This window comes from Myxocyprinus asiaticus, chromosome 48 (assembly GCF_019703515.2).
Source record: "Myxocyprinus asiaticus isolate MX2 ecotype Aquarium Trade chromosome 48, UBuf_Myxa_2, whole genome shotgun sequence".
NCBI lineage: Eukaryota > Metazoa > Chordata > Actinopteri > Cypriniformes > Catostomidae > Myxocyprinus > Myxocyprinus asiaticus.
Genome location: NC_059391.1, coordinates 1,710,714 through 1,732,020, shown reverse-complemented (window position 1 = coordinate 1,732,020; position 21,307 = coordinate 1,710,714). Strand labels below are relative to the sequence as shown.

Genomic DNA, 21,307 nt, shown 5'->3' with positions numbered 1-21,307 from the left:
TGCCTAATTCACTAAAAGAATGCAAATCTGGCAACGGTGCAAACATGCCCACAAAATCTATGCTGGGCACAATTTGCAGAAAGTGTGTTTATCTACACTACACACATGTATATGTGCCTGGTAATGACACTCTTGTCCATCACTTAATTATTCATTTGATGAGTTACTACTGCCATGATCAGTAGAAAAGTGCACATGAACATCTCTTTAAAATTAAATTTAGTTTTCCGCTGCTATCCATGAGCTGTAGCACAATGTTAAAGGGATAGTTCACCCAAAAATGAAAATTCTCTCATCATTTACTCACCCTCATGCCATCCCAGATTTGTATATTATTTAACTTCTGAAGATATAGATGAAAAAACTGGAGTCATATGGATTACTTTTATGCTGCCTTTATGTGCTTTTTTGGCGCAAACATTTTGGCACCCATTAACTTGCATTGTACGGACCTACAGACCTGAGATATTCTTCTAAAAATCTTCATTTGTGTTCTGCAGAAGAAAGAAAGTGATACACATCTGGGCATAAGGGTGAGTAAATGATGAGAGAATTTTCATTTTGGGTGAACTATCCCTTTAACGACACTGGGCAAATAGCACAGAGTTTTGTGAATTTACACGAGGAGCCGTATTTGCACTGAAATGAATGCCAATGATTTAAATATTCATGGTGTACCCTTGGTTAAACTGGATAGCAGGTGGTTAGTAAATGAGATGCTGGCTTTTGTTCTGACATACCATGTGCAAAATTGGCACAACTGTTTAGAGAATTTGCCCCTGAGTGTATTTTAACTCTTAAATGCATTGATCAGGTCTTTAGTGACCCGGGACTTTGTTCCACCCCCTTTACCTCATCCATTTTTTGGCCCCCAACCTTTTTAGTATTCCTAAACCTTTCTCTTATGAATAGTATAACAGTAAAAAGGCCAAAATTATTTACCTAATATTTCTTTCTAACTATCAAAAAGTGACCCGAGATATGTAATAGTGTCACAAGATATATTTGCGCTTCCATAAATCATAATTTTCATAATCTTATTTGAATAAAAAAAAAATTGTTTTACTATATTGATAAAAATAAATACAGTATCATGTGTATCATACAATTTTATGCACAACAATGGTGAATTATCAGTAAACCATATGCATGTAAACATACATACAATCCATGCTTATTGTTATTCAAGGTGATGCTGATATTTCAGTGATTGACTTGATTTACATTTGACATTGCTTAATTTTTATTGCCTCGAAAATTCTTTGAAACTTTTACACCACGGTATCTGGGCATTTTGTAGATCCATTTGAGATAGATTTGCATGCCGGGTCACTAAAGACATGTAATATGTAATAATGTTTGGCGAAACACACATGCATTTAAGGGTTAAATCAGAGCATGTTCCTATTAATCTTTACCTGGTTCTTGCACTATGTAAATAACCCCACAGGATCCATCTTTTCTGTCTTCAAAAGAGATTTCAGCTTTGCTTGGACCTTCTACAGCAATGGACAAACCACCTGCTCCAGCCTCTCTTGTCCAAATACTGAATTCAGCTGTTACAGTTAATGAAAATCGAGATGCAGCATATGAGAGAATGAATCTATGAAAATAATTCAGCACAGAAATGAGGAGTAGCTTTATTACAAACATACCTGGTACTCCAGCAACTGCTCTCTCCAAGCCTGTGCCTCCAGCCCGCACCTTGTGGGCACCTCCTTCCCCAAGGGGCCCGACAGTGAACTGGAAGGGGCTTCCAGGGACATGTTCACCCCTGTATTTAACATTGACGGTGTGAGAGCCCATTTCAGTAGGTACAAAGCGAACTCGGTAGGTACTGTCCCCGCTATCAACGATCTCTGCATCGGCTACATTTCCACTAGGGTTTGTCACCTGGGCCGTCATCCCCTGAATCCCGGTGTCACCTGGAAAGGGGTCATAGGTTACCAATAAAACAAAAAATGATTTAAAGAGGAGTTAGAACCACATAATGAAATGTAAATATGTTGTATGCTTACCTTCTTGTCGCATAGCACCAAAGCTACCCAGTCGCTCTCTTCCTAGGAAGGACTCAAAAACATCTCTGAAAGGGTCTCTGCCAACCTGTGTGCTCTCCTCGACATGTACTTCTCGCTTGGTCTCACCTCCATTGGTCTTGCTGATTTCGGTGCGCTCTGTACGTGTGTAAGTGTGGCTACTGCGTGTGAAGGTACGAGTCAGACGCTCTTGTGCTGACACCATCTGGAACCAATTTCCTATGAATCAGAGTACATGATTAGTTTTATTGTTTTCTGAACTTTCAGAAATGTAGCACTGTGACAGTTTGCATTCTTGCGTTTCATTTGTGCTATTTACAGTGCATCCGGAAAGTATTCACAGCGCTTCACTTTTTCCACATTGTGTAATGTTACAGCCTTATTCCAAAATGGATTAAATTCATTATTTTCCTCAAAATTCTACAAACAATACCCCATAATGACAACGTGAAAGAAGTTTGTTTGAAATCTTTGCAAATTTATTAAAAATAAAAAACGAAAAAAATCACATGTACATAAGTATTCACAGCCTTTGCCATGACACTCAAAATTGAGCTCAGGTGCATCCTGTTTCCACTGATCATCCTTGAGATGTTTCTACAACTTGATTGGGGTCCACCTGTGGTAAATTCAATTGATTGGACTTTATTTGGAAAGGCACACACCTGTCTATATAAGGTCCCACAGTTAACAGTGCATGTCAGAGCATAAACCAAGCCATGAAGTCCAAGGAACTGTCTGTAGACCTCCGAGACAGGATTGTATCGAGGCACAGATCTGGGGAAGGGTACAGAAAAATGTCTGCAGCATTGAAGGTCCCAATGAGCACAGTGGCCTCCATCATCCGTAAATGGATGAAGTTTGGAACCACCAGGACTCTTCCTAGAGCTGGCGGCCCGGCCAAACTGAGCAATTGGGGGAGAAGGGCCTTAGTCAGGGAGGTGACCAAGAACCCGATGGTCACTCTGACAGAGCTCCAGCGTTTCTCTGTGGAGAGAGGAGAATCTTCCAGAAGAACAACCATCTCTACAGCACTCTACCAATCAGGCCTGTATGGTAGAGTGGCCAGACGGAAGACACTCCTCAGTAAAAGGCACGTGACAGCCTGCCTGGAGTTTGCCAAAAGGCACCTGAAGGACTCTCAGACCATGAGAAACAAAGATTGAACTCTTTGGCCGGAATGGCAAGCTTTATGCCTGGAAGAAACCAGGCACCGCTCATCACCTGGCCAATACCATCCCTACAGTGAAGCATGGTGGTGGAAGCATCATGCTGGGGGGATGTTTTTCAGCGGCAGGAACTGGGAGACTAGTCAGGATCGAGGGAAAGATGAATGCAGCAATGTACAGAGACATCCTTGTTGAAAACCTGCTCCAGAGCGCTCTGGACCTCAGACTGGGGTGAAGGTTCACCTTCCAACAGGACAACGACCCTAAGCACACAGCCAAGATAACAAAGGATTGGCTACGGGACAACTCTGTGAATGTCCTTGAGTGGCCCAGCCAGAGCCCAGACTTGAACCCGATTGAACATCTCTGGAGAGATCTGAAAATGGCTGTGCACCGACGCTCCCCATCCAACCTAATGGAGCTTGAGAGGTCCTGCAAAGAAGAATGGGAGAAACTGCCCAACAATAGGTGTGCCAAGCTTGTAGCATCATACTCAAAAAGACTTGAGGCTGTAATTGGTGCCAAAGGTGCTTCAACAAAGTATTGAGCAAAGGCTGTGAATACTTATGTACATGTGATTTTATTCATTTTTTATTTTTAATAAATTTGCAAAGATTTCAAACAAGCTTCTTTCACGTTGTCATTATGGGGTATTGTTTGTAGAATTTTGAGGAAAATAATGAATTTAATCCATTTTGGAATAAGGCTGTAACATAACAAAATGTGGAAAAAGTGAAGCGCTGTGAATACTTTCCGGATGCACTGTATATGATTACATCAGACAGACAGACGTCTTTGGCTTTGCATCGCGATTTTTTTCAGCATCTCAAACCATCAGCATTGTGTTTTTGGTGTTGACTAAAAGCAGTGATGCTACTAAGGTAACAACATTTTTCAGCAGCCTGACAGTAGCTCTGATATTTTCACAATATTGTTGCTTTTCAAGTAACATGCTACATTTTCCAATGAGTAGCGCTGTAGCATGACAAAACGCTTCACTGTTGTCTCATTATTGTGGATGCAGCAATGGAGCCGATGAAGTAATCAAACGTGCTCACCTAAACTCACCTCTCTGTAATAGTGGAGAAAGCATTAAAGTTGTTTAAATCATCCTTGTTACAGTTATTTTAGGGTTTATCAGCGTTACGTCATCATGGTAACAAAGTTGTAAAATGTAATATAACTTTACACAGATGCGGTTAGTAAGTGATTTTATCACAGTAAAATCATGTTAACACACATATTGTTTACGTTATGTGGCTATACTTTTGTAACAGTAAGTATTTTAAAGGAATATTATGGGTTCAATACAAGTTAAGCTCAATCGACAGCATTTGTGGCATAATGTTGATTACCACCAAAAATAATTTCGACAGGTTCCTTATTTTCTTAAAAAAAAAAAAAAATCCCTTAAAAATCTTGGTTACAGTGAGGAACTTACAGTGGAGGTGAATGGGAGCCAATCTGTAAATGTTAAAATACACACTACTTCAAAAGTATAGCCACAAGACGTATACAATATGTGTGTTAACATGATTTCACTGTGATAAAATCACTTACTAACCACATCTGTGTAAAGATATATCCAATTTTTTTACATTTGTTGCCATGACAACGTAATGCCAAAAACCCTAAAAGGACTGTAAAACCAACTATTTACATCTTAAATAATCCACAAGTTTAAACAGAAGAATTAATTTAAGTGCTTTTATAAAATTATAATCTTCACATTTCTGCCTTTTAACTTTTTTAAAGAAAAGGAGGGATGAGTAATCAACATTATGCCACAAATGCTGTCGATTGAGCTAAACTTGAATGGAACCTAGAATATTCCTTTAATGTTTACAGATTGGCACCATTTACTTCTAGTATTAGTGCCTCACTATAACCCACATTTTTGCTTTTAAAAAAAAAAGAAAGAAAAGGAGGGATAAGTCAAAATTATTGTATTAACATTATGACAGAAATGTCGATTTTTTTTAGTGACTTGTATTGGACACAGAATATTTATTTAAAGTCAAGTCATTTTTATTTCTATAGTGCTTCGAACACATCGTTTCAAAGCAGCTTTACAGAAAATCATGCATTTACATAAAATGAAACTGTAATATCTATGAAGTCTTAGAGTGATCATTGTGTAGTTTGAATAAATATGATTGTAAATTGTGTATAAAAATAAATAACTAAATCAATGTCTAAATTCTTTATGAGCAGCTTGTAGCTACAGTACTTTGTATCTGTAGCTTCCCCAAAACTGCATTTGAGAGTGAGTAAATTGACACAGTTTTAATTTTGGGATGAACTATTCTTTTCAGACTTTATACTTTACTGATATTTCTTTTCACCTGGAATTTTAAGGTTGAGGTCACAGGCACTGCCAACTGAGGCAATAGAGGCAGCCTGCCTCTTCCTTGTTATACTTTCCTTCATCCTTCCTTCTCCTGTTACCTTCACTGTGAAAGGACTTCCTATGGAGTGAGACAGGCAAATTAAATATGAAGCATTCCAAGCCTTTGGCACTCTAAACATTCTTTATAGTATTGAAATACTGAGAAAATAACCTGGAATGTGTTTTTCTGCAAACTTGATGTTGATGATGTAGTTGCCTGGCTCGGTGGGACAGTATGTCACTCTACACGTCCCATCCTCCACATCCTCACAATTGATATCCACTTTACTTGGACCCTCGATTGACAATCCAAGCCCTCCGTAACCTTTGGACCGAGACAGCAATGTGAAGAGAATTACTTCTGGTTCAAATTTGATATTGTGCATAGACTAGCGTAAGAGTGAAACGTCTTACCAGCATTTCTAATGTCCACAAAGAATTCCGCCAATTCAAAGGTATGAGCTTCAACTAGACCTTTGCCAAATGCCTTGACCCTGCTGGCCTCCCCAATTTCAGATTGCCCTACCATAATCTTAAAGGGGCTGTTAGTCACATGTTTCCCACTCTTCCTCACGCTGACCTCATGTTCTCCCACCTCATTTGGGGTGAAGGAGAGACCTGTTAAGGCAAGGACAGAAAAGAGGCTGAGATGAATCAATGCCAGTCTAGTACAGGCAGAAAGCAATGTACGACCTCTTGTGCCCACCAATGTGTCGATTGGGCAATCTCTTGAGTAGGCAAGGTTCCTCCTTTCCTGATGGAGCTTTGATGCTAGCTGTCAGATATCTCAGGTCTGTTTCTGTGATCTTCAGTGAGACATCTGCCGCTGTGCCAACATTCAGCTGAGATCTTCGGAGTGAATCATCACCTATGTGAACAGAAAGACATATTAAGTTTTTTTTTTTAGTTTTTTTTTCTTTTCTGGAAAGCAAGAATACTCATTAGGAATAGGTTTTGTTGCAGTCATCAAGTAATACAGTTTCATGTAATACCAGTGATCTTAGCTGTGAAGGGGCTGCCAGGAATGTGCCTGCTGTCAAACTTGACGATGATGTTGTAATCACCAGGTGCAGTGGGCAGGTAGGACACAGTGCAGGTGCCGTCTTTATTGTCCTTGCAACTGATCTCAGCTTTAGATGGACCCTCTACAGCGAGGGACAGACCACCTGTGAAAAGTGAACAAAATGGGCTAATTGGCATTTCAACTTTATTATTATTATTATAAAAATATATTTGTTTCAATGCAAAACAACACCCATAACAAGTACCTTCTCCGGCATTCTTGGTAACAACAGTAAAAGTGGCTAATTTGTTGACTGTCCCATGGCACAGACCAGGACCGAAAGCTGTCACCATTCCACTGTTCATTACATCCACATAGAACTGCAATGGACTTCCTGTGAATGTAATTGCATTTAAAAGCGTGATTCTGTAAACTTCACTGATATCTTGAGTTTCCCCAATTTACAGTGGCCCCTGATAGTATTTGGACACTTAAGTCACATAAAGTGCGAACTATATATCTTTAAGGTTTTTAAGGTCTAATCACGTCAAAAGTCATTCCAACCTGGGATGTGGTTGCCATCGTACTTTATGTCCATTTCATGCAGACCTCTCTCTGTGGGTTGATACTGCACCGTGACTGTTCCATCTTTGTTGTCCCTGATGAATGGACAAGCTGTCTTACCAGATGGCATACGCACCTCTCCTGCAAATAAAACAAATGTGGTATAGTCCAGAAAACATTATGTAACAGTTGTAATGGTTTTGTTCTAAATTAATGTGTTTCAAGGTGTTACCGCTGAGCTCCCCCTGCTGGACAGTGAAGGGGATAACTAGGTTCAGGGGTTGAAACATGGGCTTTCTATCATCTTTCTGGACAACAGGCTGATCTGTAGCCTGAGACAACATGAAAAAGACAAACAATACGGTGTGTTATTGACTTAACTGTTTTCATGCAGAAATCATAATTTATTATAGGATAAAATTTTGAACCAACTCAAACCACACACATGCAAAAATCACAGACTCCTTATAATTTCTGCGCAACTAGAGCCACCAAATGGAATTGCAAAAGTAAACATTGTTTTCAAAGCAGCTTTCTGAATACACCCCCATCTGCCCTTGGTCTAACAAAGAGATAGTCCCACCTCCAACTCACGCCATTGGTTGAGTAACATTGTTGGGGCGGGTCTAAGCGGGTCGCTTAAAACAAACAGAGCCATTTTCATAGAGCTACAGAAAGACAGTGCTTACAGTTTTCAAGAAAATTAACATATGAATGGCTTACTTATTAGTTGTCTCTGCATATTAAGCTGGGATAGGAGAAAGTATTTTAACACAGAAAAAGTTACATACTTCAGCTTTAAGGTGCAGTAAAACTGCAATTTGTTCTCCGTTCACTCCCATTCAAACCCTTTTGGAATTTCAAATTCCGCTTTGGACAAAAGTTCAAATTTGGTCAATTTTTGGCATGCGAACTCGTATGGCTCAATATAAAGAAGCTCATTAAACGCTGCATGTTTTTATTGTTGCAGGAAATCTACATTTAACCTTTTGAATATAGTATTATTTGTGATTTATTAATTATTAAAACCAGAAGCCATCAAGAACGACATCTTATCCTCTCCACTGCAGTGTCCAAAATAATTTTGCTTGCTCAAAGCCTAGTGTGACCATGATGTTGCACACTGTCTACACTGGTCGTGAGCTGTGTGACACATCAAAAGCTAACTGCTCCCATTAAAATCAATTATGCTACACTGGATGTGTCTGTTATGTCATGTCGCGCCACTTTGACAGTTAAGAGACACCCCATTCGATTTCTGATGTTAATGAATGAGACCATTGAATATATTGAATCTTCTTACTGTTTCATTAAAATCCTATTCTGTTGTATTGTCGCTGGTAAGGTTAACATCAATAGTTCTATCATAGTTTTATTATGGCGTGATACACAGATAGACACACCTGTTTAGTAATGTCACTCACCATGACTTGAAAGGGGCTGTTGGGAACATGTTTCCCTCCAAAGCGGATTGTGATGACGTATTTGCCCGGCTCAGGTGCAGTGTAGTAAATGTCGAAGGTGCCATCAGGATTCTCTATAACATCCATATCCAGCTCCATGCCATCAGGGGTCAGAACCGTACATGTCACCTTCCCTTTGCCAGCAGCCTTGGCATCCACTGTGATAACCGTCTCCTCTGCCATCTCAATGTTGGGTCCAAGGCTTTCTGCTCACATTACAGCATTGTTAAAGACAGAAGAACTTCATTAAGAACACGCGTTGCTTGATGTGTACAACGGTAGATTATTGTTGTAAAAATAATGGCATGATGACTTACCAACACCATGTCCTCCAACAGACACTGGAAACAAAAGGCAAGCAAACAAAATTCAGTAAAACCAGAGTTGCCAACAAAGACATGAATGAAGCCAAACACAAAGCACCATACTGGACAAAATACCTGTGAGTAGACACTTGCTGGCATCACCGGTGGGAAAGGCATGGACACTGTAAGGTGAATATGGAATGTTATCTCCACCATACTTAATGGTGATGGTGTAGCGGCCAGTCATGTCTGGCACATAAGATACAGTGTAGGTCCCGTTTTGGTTGTCCTGAATGCTGGCTTTCTTTGGCTTTCCCTCTGGATCCTGAATGGAAGACATGAATGAATTCCAATTCTGGTCTAAGTTTATGCTGGTTTGGTGCTGGTCAAGGTAGTGGACAAGCCTAGCCATGTTGTTTTCTGTATTTAGTAAATGGGTAAGAGAGAGCTCACCAGGATTTGAACTGTCAGAAGGCCTTTTCCTGCATCACGAGCATCAATGGTGAACTCCACTGGTAGACTGGCAGCCACTCCTTTAGTATCCAGACCAGGACCGCTGGCACGCACCTTACTAGCATCATGTGAGGGGGCTGAGTTGAGTTTAAATGGACTGTTTCCAACCACAAAATTAAAGGGAATTAAAATACAAGCATGACTCTTTGTTGTAAAAAAGGTAACTACTATAACTAGAGTCTAAAATGTCCAGCTCTGTGATCTAACCTGCTGGGAACTTCTTGGTTGGCGTATTTGACAGACACAGTGTACAGTCCCTCTTGTGCAGGAGTGTAGTTGACAGTATGTGTTCCATCACGGTTGTTTTTAACGACAATAGGCTCCTGCGCCCCTGTTTCCAAGAACAAGATCACTACCAGTCAAAACTCAAGAACAGAATGTCTTCTACATTGCATGCACTACCATTCACTAAAATATTTATTGAATAAGACTGACTGAAACCAGATTTGTGGAGGACTAAAGGTGTAATTTGTGTCAATCACCTTTTGGGCCATATAGCTGCACCTCTAGAGGAGCCAGTCCTGCCTTGCTGCTGTCCACAGTAAAGGTTTGTGGAACATGTGCTGTCACTCTGTTAGCAAGACCAGGTCCTGAGCATTTTACCTTAGTAACATCAACTACATCCTTCACGGGCACACGGAACGGACTGCCTGAGAATGGCAGCAAAAAAACAAAACAAAAAACAGCACTCTAATCCCAAATATAAATCAGCTATAAAACTTTACTGTCATTTATAGTATACAGTGGCAAGCTGATTATGAAGGTCCAAGCAGTTTGGAAAATTGCCAAAATTGAAAGAATTGATCTGTCAGGGGCAAAGTAATTTAATTACAATGTACTCTTGTTACTTTGTAGGCATTCCATCTGCCATTTTGAGTTTTCCTAAAAACATACTTTTTCAAGCTCCTCCTAGACTGTTGGTTCAATTCTCCCGAAATTTTGCATGCATTGTCTAGAGAGCCCCATGGCTTGTTTTTAGAAAATATAAGTCAGTTAATTTTTTGGCTATGGCCCAATTCACTTATCAACCTACTATACTGTATATCTTCTTAATGATTTGATGAATCAAAATTAATTTGATAACTATTTGACATGAATCAGTCTAGAACTAACTAGAGTTTCGAAAAAGTAGAGAAAAAGATGTATACATGATAATTAAATCAGAGATATACAGTATGTGTTGTTTCACTTAACTCAGGGAATCTGGGGGAAAAAAAAATAATATATATATATATAATTGTTTTATTTATTTATTTATTTATTTTTTGCTCAGCACATTTCAGCACATTTGGTATTTGGACCCCTAAATAAAAGGGATAGTTATAGACATTACAATTAAACAGGTAGATAATGTTTTACCTGGAATAGGCTGCCCTCCATACGTGATGTTGACATCGTAGTCTCCAGGAGTGAAAGGCACATATTCAACACTGCAACTACCATCCTTGTTGTCCTTACAGAACATTTTGGCTTCTGATACTCCTTCAATAGTCAAACCCAAACCTCCTGTTCCAGCACCCCTGATGATCATAACAAATGGGTGTACAGTGAGATATAGAAACCCCACAACTTTAGAACTGATATGGCAGATTCTCTTCAGACACTATATATCTATCTATCTATAACACCTTGTTTCTACTGTGAAGCAGTTAGGTTTGTTGACAAGTCCACCCTCCAGGCCTGGACCATAAGCACGAACACGTGTTGGGTCACAACCCTCTAAAACTGATACCCTGAAGGGGCTCTTGGGAACAGCAACATCATCATAAAAGACCTCGATCAGGTGCAAACCTAAACAAAGCAAAGAATTACAGATATTTGAAGCTTTGTGTTTAATATTAACCCTACTTCCACAGCTGTTCAATATATTTATTCAAGAAGTGTACTTCAAACAGGTGGCCCCTTTGGTCTTGTCTGATTCAAGCTTACAAGGTGCACATATCATTGTGATTTCATTTGTAATTACATCTGTGCAATGAGTAAGAACCTTCAGAGTTTGCTGGCTTATAGCTTCTGTAGTGCTTCTAGAATGTACTTATAATAGACTGTTTTTTTATCAGTGAGCTGCTTGCAGCTGTTGTTGATATTAATACAAGCTGTATTTCTGTCCAACAGTTCAAAGGGCCCTAGTCAGACACACAACTATTTAATGGGCTCTTTTTACAATATGTCACCTATTTATAAACTCTCCCTACATGTGTCATATACTCTCATTCAGTACTTCTTCTAAGCCCTATAATCTTCTCAAAACTGCCTTGATCTGTATATATGCCAATTTCAATATATAAAATATAGCTGCAAGTCGCTGTACTGTTAAATACAGTATATTATTTAAACCTATTAATTCAAAAAAAAAAAAATGGTAACACTTTACAATAAGGTTCCATTCGTTAACATTAATGCATGAGGTATCATGAACAAACAATTAATAACATATTGTTTACAGCATTTATTCATCTTTATTAATGTTAGTTAACAAAAATACAGTTGTTCATTGTTATTTCAATTTAGTCCATAATGCATTAACTAATGATTTTAAAAATGTGTTAGTATATGTTGAAATTAACATTAACCAAGATTAATAAATGCTGTAAAAGTATTGTTCAATGTTAGTTCATGTTAACTAATGTCGTTAACTAATGTTAACAAATGGAACCTTATTGTAAAGTGTTACAAAAATGTTTTAATGGCATACCATCCTCAAAAGCAGTGTACTCCACTCTATAGGTGCCATCACCCTTATCTGTGATGTATGCGTCCGTGTTGGCGCCTGATGGATTGATGATATGGACTTTGACATGATTTCCTTTGGTTTTAGTCTGAGCGCGAGCATCCACAATGAAGTGTGTTGTCACTTCCCTGAGGACCCCTGAACACAGGATAATAAGACAATTAGGTATTTATGTATTAGGTATTTGCAAAGCTCGTATTGGAAAAATAAAATAAAATGAATAATTCACCCAAAAATTACAATTCTGTGTTTATTTACCAATTTACTACAGTACACAAAATGATATATATATATATATTTAAATCTTCACATGTCTTTTTGCCAGATAATAAAAGTGAATAGAGACTCTGACCTGTCATGAAAAAAACAACAACAAAAAAACACCATGAAACCCAACCTGGTCTCTTTGAATCGCATTTGAATCACATTAATATACCTACATTTTTTAAATAAAATAATCAAACATTTTAAAAATTATTTTTATGTTGGTCATTGTAAATATTAAGGCAGTTTCCTGGTGAAATGGAAACTAAAGGTGCTGCAACACAGACTTTTATTTACTTTCACACAAATCCAATTACGTTTGAACAGCAAACAGTAAAATGGCAGATTATCAGTTCATAAACACTTTTTGCCCTGTTCCTCACACAATGCTATCTTATGACTCCTTTACAATAGTGCATGACTAGTAAGGTGATAGATTTTAACGTTTTCATTACATAACCAACTACAAGCTTGTTCAAATGTGATCAAATTGTGTGGTAGCTCAACTGACAGAGCGTTGCACTTGTGAGGTAAAGGATCTGGGTATGAGTCCTGAAGAGCACACGAGCTGACATGTGAGCTGAAAATGTCAAAGAAGCTTGTGGGGTTTTTTTTTGTTTTTTTTTTACATTTTTGTTCACATTTGTTTTTCTGACACTATCGGTTAGGTTTAGGTTTAAGGTTTAGGGTAGGGAGGTTGGTTTTGATGATTTAAAACTATGTTTAAAAATCTGTTTGGGAGAACATTTAACTCGCTTTTAGTGCCACACAGTGGACATTTCACCTCAAAACTGCAGTGATATGTGTAATGAACCATGCAATCTCATTTTGCAAAAATGTTGCTACATTCATGTAATCAGGCTGTTAAAACCACAGTAAAAGTAGTCGATTCACTTTGTGAACAGAACAAAATTAAAGTTGCTTTTCACTCTCAAATGTATGTATTTTTTATTTTTTTTAAATACAGTACATTCTATTGTCCTAGTTTAATGTTTATTGACAACTATAAGTAAACCATTCGTGGGTTTACCTCCCCCAAAAATATAAACACTGAGCCACCCAGGCACTATCAAAACATTGATGTTTATATTTTGAGGGGCTCACTCAGCTCCACCCAACCCTTTCTATCTAAACCTATTGCGTAAGTTTGCGGTGTGGCTACAACCATGGCAGATGTCTTCCAGAGGAAAAGTTAAGCTTTGCCTACAGATGTTAAAAGCCTAAATTAGAAGACTTGCTAAAAGACACAGAGAAAGAGAATGGCGTAAAACCAGAGTTAATGTTGGCAATGCATTTACAAGGTGGAAGACTTTAAGGGAGTTTTTGGGGTTCGATGGAGATGACAACTTGCTGAGTTGCTTCTCGACAGGTAAGCTACACTCAAGATATTGCTACACAAGTTAGCTCATTACAGTTGAGCTCCAAATAAACTCATAAGATACTCGGAATATGTATCGTTACGCTTACTAGTTACCAGAAAACCATCCTACCTCATACGCTGGATCCCCCGCACACCAGCTGCCATTCAATCCAGTGATGCTACCGGACGATATGATTCCTCTGCAACGCTTTCTGTCCGGTGTGTTTATGTTATAGTGGTCTGGTTCATTATGACATTAAGTACTTAACACCTTTCATTTAGTATGGCCTATTTGTTCATAGGGAATCAGAGAGTGCGAAAGGCATGATGAGTCTAAGGGGTGTTGGCCAAAGTTGTTTGAAAACACACTTTATTTTTGTAATTCCATTTGGTGTCACTTGTAGTGCAGAATTTAAATACTTCACCTCTAAACAGTTCTCAAATCGAATACTTGCCAGCCCAGATTTAATATTCACTTTCATTATATGCTGAAAAGACGTCATTTTGTGTTCCACGCAAGAAAGGCAAACACATTTGAAACTATATGAAATGGGTAAATAATGTCAGAATTTTCATTTTTGGGTAAACTATTCCTGTAAATGTTGATTGATTCTAAAAATTACCTCTGGTCTCAACTCCCGGCCCATATACTTTAATTCCACTTGTGTCCACAGAAGGCTCCACCTGAACATGTATGGGGCTTTTGGGCACCTGCTGACCATCATATTTAATGGTGATGGTGTGCATCCCATGAAAGAGAGGGGTGTAGGTGACGAAGAAGGTTCCATCATTGTTCTTTTGGATGCAAACTTCAGCTTGAGCCCCAGAATCAGACAAAATCTCTATAGTGAGTTCAGCCTCTCCAGCTCTGCTGCAGTCCACCGTGAAACTGGCTACCTCACCAGCCTTAGCCCTCTCCAGTCCTGGACCACTCACTGTAACCTTACCTGCATCCAGAGCTGGCTTGACAACAACTTTGAAAGGTGAACCAGGAATGTGAGCTTCCCCGAACAGGATATTGATGTTGTAGTCACCAGCCTCTGTAGGCAGGTAGGCAACAGAGCAGGTGCCATCGCCATTGTCTTGGCACTCGATCTTAGCCTCACAGGGGCCTTCCAATGTCAGACCCAAACCACCAGCGCCTGCCCCTTTTGTGTCTATAGTGAACAGTGCCGGCTGACCCACAGTACCACCCTTAAGTCCTGGCCCATATGCACACACCTGGTGGGAAACCCGGTCACATTACATTACAAAGCTCATCCAATCATTTCACAAAGTCAATAGAACTGTTATTCCCATCCTACCTTTGAGGGATCAGCAGGCATGAGCCCCTCCACAGTGAATGGACTTCCTGGAACAGGGTTCCCATCATAGTTGACATCCACCTTGTAAAGACCCTCCTCGGGTGGGATGTACTTCACACAGGTAGCCCCTTTGGTCTTGTCTGATTCCAGCTTACAAGGTATTGGTCTACCAGAGGGTGAGGTTATCTTCACATTTAACTTCCCCTCTCCACCTGCACCTTTTGTGAAAACAATAAACTCCTGGTCCTTCCCAACTTCCACCTCTGCATAAAGTACAGGAGTATAGAAAGTTTTAGTATACAGTATGCAATTACAGTAAGCAACAGTTTAGTGCCCATTTGATGATTTATGACTGTAAACATGTCCAACCACCAAAACTTCTAACACCTTCTAAAATAATGCCAAATAACTCCTTTTCTGTTCTACGGAAATGTGAAGTCAAAGTCGTGAGTAAATCATGACAGAATTTTCACTTTTGGGTGAACCATTCCTTTCAAGTGCTTACTTTCATTGAAGGCTTGAACTTTGACTTTGCCAAGATCCACTGAACGTGTGACTGTGATATTGAAAGGGCTTTTGGGTATTGGATCTCCTCCATGAGTGACCATGATAGCCATCTCACCCTAAATTTGGAGAGGATTAATCATTCATTTTTGGTGAAAAGTAGCATTTCCCAACTTGCTCATTACTTATGTTCTGAACAAATAAAATGGATGACAGTAGTGACCCCTGACCTGATGAAGGGCGGTGTATTTCACAGTGTAGGAGTAGTCATGATTATCAATGATCTCAAAGTCTTTAACAGCATCTCCTTTGATAGCAGTGTTAAACTGCACCTCGGGTTTAGCATTTCCAGCTCCCTTGGTGAAGATGGTGAAATGGGCAGGGATGTCCACTTGAACACCTGTATAGCAGCGCTGAGTCAGTTCTAATTGATTTCTCTCTAGTTAAGGTATTTTATTGTGATTAAATGCCTTGCACTCACCTGTCTTGTTCAGCCCGGGTCCCTCAGCTCTGACTTTACCAGCATCATGAGAGGGATCAACCTTGACTTTGAATGGGCTGCTTGGGATTTCCTTTGTTAATCAAAGAATGGTTTAATTAGTGTTGGATGTGCACAAGTCATATTCAGGTCTTAATATAATGGAATGCATTATATATTCAAAAATATCATTTTAAAAAATGTGTTCAACTATTTATTGCTTTACCTGGTTTGCAAAGAGCACCATGATGGTGTAACGGCCGGGGCCAGGGGGTGTGTACTTGACAGTGAAGGTGTCATTGTCATTTTTAATAATGTCAAAATCAATATCTGCCTCTGCTGGACCTACCACTCCGGATGCACACTTGATCCCAATGCTGACATCACCTATGATTTAATCACAATGGTAAGCCACAATTAGACCACTTTATTGTGCCTTACAAAGGGAAACCTGTCAAACTCATTAAGCTCATTAAACAAACCTTGGCCAGCTTCACTGCAGTCGACAGTAAAGTAGGTGGGCTCATTAGCTTTTAAGCCAGTTTTCTCAACTCCAGGCCCATAGACCTTCACTTTGTCTGGGTGACAGCCTTCACCAACAAGAACCTAAAGAAAAAGTTTAAAGTGGTAACAATTAACAAGGATGGCCAAATGACAAGGTGAAATTTAAAGAATAATATAGCTGCAAGCGGCAATTATTGGGGTCCAAGCAGTTATGAAATGTGGAGGAAATTACCAAAATTGTAATTTCATTACTAAGTACTCTAGTTACTTTATAGGCATTCTGTCATTTGGAGTTTTCCGAAAAACCTACTTTTTCGAACTTCGCCAAGACCGTTGGTCCTATTCACACGAATTATTATAATTATTTTTTTTTTATAAAATCAGACATGTATTTTGTTCCTCTTGACTCAGGGAATCAGAAAAAAAAAATATTTTGATATTAGCCCATACGGTTAATACGATATTATTGAAAATGTAAAAGTGTGTCTTATAGCGACACCTAGGGACAGATGGGGCTGTACATATGCACCTTGAGTAGTGGGGGGAAATTGTTTGTTGCCCAGACACTTTTAGGGCAGAAAAAGAAGAAGAAGAATAAGATCAGCACAAATACCTTTGATGCTTGGACCCCTAACGATGCCTCAACTTTTCAGGCATAAACACAGAAATACAGCACTAGAGATACTCACTCTAAATGGACTGTTGGGTACGTTGACCTCCCCCCAGGTAATTATGATGGTGTGTTTCACTGGCTTGGTAGGAACATACAGACAAACAAAAGTGCCATCCCCCTTATCAGTAATCTGGATGTCAATCACACAGCCATCAGCATCCTAAAAGAAAAGCATAGTCAGTCACCATCTAGCCAGTTTGCAGAAATATTGGAATTCACATGATCCATGGTTTAAGCAGTTTAAATGTAATAAGTCTTTGACATCAAAAAGGTGACCTGCTGCATGTGTTAGCAACACACAACCAGTGACTCTGAAAGTAATACTACAAGCTTGACAGATGTTTAACATTAATCTGTCACCATCACCAATGGAGAACGTTGAGAATGGAGAACATATCACACACATACACACCTGAGCATAGATCTTCAGACTGCCTCTGCCAGCTTCTCGCACATCAATGAAGAATTGTGTTGGTTTATTGACAATAACTCCAGAAGGCTCCAGGCCTGGGCCAAAGGCTTTGACCTTTACATAAGATCCATAACATCAATAACATTAACACCAAGAGCAAAAATGAGAAAATAAGAGGAGGATGACTTCCTCTTATTTTTGTTTTTTTATCTGTCAATCACCTTTTTAGGGATGACATCATTGGCTGCTGGAAGGATGTGAGCCATGAAGGGGCTGTCTTTGATATCTTCATCATCACAGATGACATGAACTGCATAATCGCCGGGTTCAGTGGGCCAGTAGCGTACATCACAGGAGCCGTCACCCTTATCATCACACTCTATCTTTGCTTGAGATGGGCCCTCGATAGAAAAGCCTTTAAATAATAGAGATATATAAATATTAGCATCCTTCATTGTTCCATTAACCCTTCTGTTTGTGAACTTTTCTGTTCTGGTCAAAAAAATGACCCCAGTTGAGTACATACAATATACAGCACACCTCCATTTTTATTATAAACATTTTTATTTTTTATTTTTTTTATTTTCTCCCCTTTTCTCCCCAATTTGGAATGCCCAATTCCCAATGTGCCCTAACTCCTCGTGGGGGTGTAGTGACTTGCCTCAATCTGAGTGGCAGAGGTTGCCTCCGCATCTGAGACCGTCAATCTGCGCAACTTATCACGTGGCTTGTTGAGCGTGTTACCGTGGGGACCTAGCACATGTGGAGGCTTCACGCTATTCTCTGTGGCATCCACGCACAACTCACCACGTGCCCCACAGAGAGTGAGAACCACATTATGGCGACCACGAGGAGGTTAACCCAACGTGACTCTACGCACCCTAGCAACCGGGCCAATTGGTTGTTTAAGAAGTCTGACTGGATTCACTCAGCATGTCCTGGATTCAAACTTGCGACTCCAGGTGTGGTAGTCAGTGTATTTACTTGCTGAGCTACCCAGGCCCCCTATAAACATGAACATTGACATATGCTTGTTTTTTACACTGAACACACGCTTTTCTAATAGCATTTCATCTGAAAGAGCGCCACCTACTTGTCTGTGGTGGTACTATACAGTAAAGCCTACTGTATGCAGTAAACTCTTCATTCTGAGTTTAAAGAAGCTGATAATTGGAATACTTACATATTGTATCTATTAAAAAATAAATAAATAAACAGAATTATGGTTTATCTTCTAAAAGATTTTTATTTCAGGATAGAAATGTCCGATCAGAATAGAAATGTTGGATCAGGATATCATAGAGAATAGGGGATGGTCTCTTATGGCTTGCAATAAGCAACCATCTAGCAACCATTTAGTAATGCCCTCACAACCACCTAGTAATGCCCTAGTAACCATGCAAAACACCCTGACATTCCATAAAACTAACCTAGTATCATAAAAAAAATTTAATATATATATATATATATATATATATATATATTTATTTATTTATTTTTTATTCATTGTTGTGAAGAATTCAAAGGCATTTTAACCAAATACAAAATTAAGATTAATTTTTCCACAGTTTTTAACACTTAAACTGGTCAAAAATGACCTGAACATAACATGAGGGTTAAATAAATTATTGTTATTCTTTTCTGTCTAAGAGTCTTACCAAGAGTTCCAACCTCTGTGCCAATAGCCTCAACAACAAAGTCAGCTGGTTTGCCAACCATTCCAGTCTCTAGACCAGGACCCCAAGCCCGCACCTTCTGTGGTCCAACCTCCGTGCTGACCTCCACTTCAAATGGGCTACATCAGACACATTTTAGACAGTGCTGAGACTAAACATAATATATGAGAGGAACCTATGACACAAAATAAGGTGTGCAATGGAGTGGTAAAATAGGTTGTACTACTAGCTCTCACCTGCGTGGGATAGGTTGGCCTCCCCATGTGATGATTACATTATATTTTCCAGGTTTTACAGGACAGTAATCACACTTGTAAACTCCATCACCAACATCACATACTTTCACAGGCACCTCTGCTCCACCTGAAACATGTGACCATATTAAAGGGATAGTTTACCCCAAAATTAAAATTCAATACATAATGATTACAGAATGTACATTTTTGGGAGAACTATACCTTTAATGAATGCAGTGAGTGAAAAGAGCAAGAAAGACATAAAGTTTAGAAATAACTCACCTGGGCCTTTGACAGAAACCTTCAGATCTCCAGTTCCTGCTCCTTTGGTAAAAACAGTGAAGTCTGCCACCTCCTTAACCCGGACACCTTTAGGCTGCAGTCCTCGGCCAGAGGCACGACAAGTGTTGGCATTACTGGCTGATGGGGGAAAAAAAATTAAATAAATAGATATCAAATGCACACACTGTTACAAATGCACAAACTGAAGCACTGTTAGTAAGATCACGCAATATGCAGAGTTCCTCGTGAGCAGCTTTGCAGACCAACCTGAAAACTCTATCATTTATTTATTTTTTCCACACAGCACACAGGAGACTCATGTTAACTCAAAAAAGTTAATAATACTTGCATTGATATGCCCAAAATGTTACTTGAAAGAGAATACTTTGCTCTACTACTTCATTTGAATTCTAGACATGTGACAATTAACAAAATTCAAGATTTTTGTGACGTATTTTATAAATTAGCATTTTTTTTAACTGCAGATTTTTTTAGAGGTGGAATTAGATGTAAATATTCAGAATTTAAAATTACAGGTTAAAATTTTCAGATTAAGAAGGAATTCAGATCTTCAAATACAAATCTCTCAAATTCATGTCTTGCAATTAAAGAGCTACCAGAAGTCTCATGTATACATTAATTAAAATGAACAAAATGAATAAATTATGTTAACATGAACTACAATTAAATTTTTTAATTTTTTATTTTTTTTACAGCATTTATTCATCTCAGCAAATGTTAATTTCTTAATATACTAATACATTTTTACCTTAAAAGTTATATACATTAACATTAGTTAATGCATTATGAACTAACAGTGAACAATAATATTTATAAATGAACACGGGCTCAATAATTACTCAATACAGTCCTATATTACATTGGACCTTGCCAGAGCATTCTGGTGGCTCTGTGATTGGCCAAAATGCTAAGTTTGACTATTCTGATAACCTCTACTTTTGCCTGTGGAACACGGAAGATTGACCTTTGGCCTAGTTTTTTTTACAATCTGAATTTCTGATATCTGAATTTGAGAGATTTGTATTTCTAGTTTTGAATTTCTTTTTAATTTCAAAATTTTAACCTAGAATTTTATAATCTGAAAATGTACATCTTATTCCACCTTAAAAAAAATCTAAATAAAGAATCTGCTGTTTAAAAATACAAATCTATAAAATATGCCATAAAAATCTTCAATTTTGTTAACTGTCACATGTCTAGAATTCAAATGAACAAAATTCAGATTTAAATACTTTAGTCGTGGTTCTAGCTCCATAAACAGGACACTCATGCAAATGAAATATCCTGTCTCTTTCCACAACAGAAAGAACGATCACTGAATATCATGCAATCATTCTCTGTTGCTCTATGTTCCTTCAGTACAATCACATACAGTATTTACTCCATAACTTTGGTTTTGCACCTTTCCTATCATGCCTCA

The 21,307-nt window shown here is 38.7% G+C and overlaps 1 protein-coding gene across 1 annotated transcript in view; it reads right to left on the bottom strand.

Annotated features, from left to right (window-relative positions):
* The window catches only part of flnca (filamin C, gamma a (actin binding protein 280)), a 49,099-nt gene that overhangs the window by 10,969 nt on the left and 16,823 nt on the right, over window positions 1-21,307 (bottom strand). The window contains exons 9-41 of the mRNA XM_051692092.1: window positions 19,867-20,004; window positions 19,585-19,711; window positions 19,331-19,467; window positions 17,894-18,087; window positions 17,673-17,786; window positions 17,277-17,420; window positions 16,566-16,689; window positions 16,310-16,470; window positions 16,087-16,177; window positions 15,836-16,005; window positions 15,607-15,724; window positions 15,102-15,364; window positions 14,421-15,018; window positions 12,138-12,311; window positions 11,071-11,233; window positions 10,802-10,962; window positions 9,925-10,092; window positions 9,650-9,773; window positions 9,383-9,539; window positions 9,065-9,254; window positions 8,942-8,965; window positions 8,586-8,830; window positions 7,394-7,493; window positions 7,162-7,302; window positions 6,863-6,991; window positions 6,587-6,760; window positions 6,301-6,462; window positions 6,009-6,212; window positions 5,767-5,919; window positions 5,551-5,673; window positions 2,019-2,255; window positions 1,656-1,925; window positions 1,419-1,556 (exon numbers count right to left, since the gene is read on the bottom strand). Coding sequence (XP_051548052.1) covers window positions 1,419-1,556; window positions 1,656-1,925; window positions 2,019-2,255; window positions 5,551-5,673; window positions 5,767-5,919; window positions 6,009-6,212; window positions 6,301-6,462; window positions 6,587-6,760; window positions 6,863-6,991; window positions 7,162-7,302; window positions 7,394-7,493; window positions 8,586-8,830; window positions 8,942-8,965; window positions 9,065-9,254; window positions 9,383-9,539; window positions 9,650-9,773; window positions 9,925-10,092; window positions 10,802-10,962; window positions 11,071-11,233; window positions 12,138-12,311; window positions 14,421-15,018; window positions 15,102-15,364; window positions 15,607-15,724; window positions 15,836-16,005; window positions 16,087-16,177; window positions 16,310-16,470; window positions 16,566-16,689; window positions 17,277-17,420; window positions 17,673-17,786; window positions 17,894-18,087; window positions 19,331-19,467; window positions 19,585-19,711; window positions 19,867-20,004 — 5,616 coding nt within the window. The remainder of the gene's footprint in view (window positions 1-1,418; window positions 1,557-1,655; window positions 1,926-2,018; window positions 2,256-5,550; window positions 5,674-5,766; window positions 5,920-6,008; window positions 6,213-6,300; window positions 6,463-6,586; window positions 6,761-6,862; window positions 6,992-7,161; window positions 7,303-7,393; window positions 7,494-8,585; window positions 8,831-8,941; window positions 8,966-9,064; window positions 9,255-9,382; window positions 9,540-9,649; window positions 9,774-9,924; window positions 10,093-10,801; window positions 10,963-11,070; window positions 11,234-12,137; window positions 12,312-14,420; window positions 15,019-15,101; window positions 15,365-15,606; window positions 15,725-15,835; window positions 16,006-16,086; window positions 16,178-16,309; window positions 16,471-16,565; window positions 16,690-17,276; window positions 17,421-17,672; window positions 17,787-17,893; window positions 18,088-19,330; window positions 19,468-19,584; window positions 19,712-19,866; window positions 20,005-21,307) is intronic.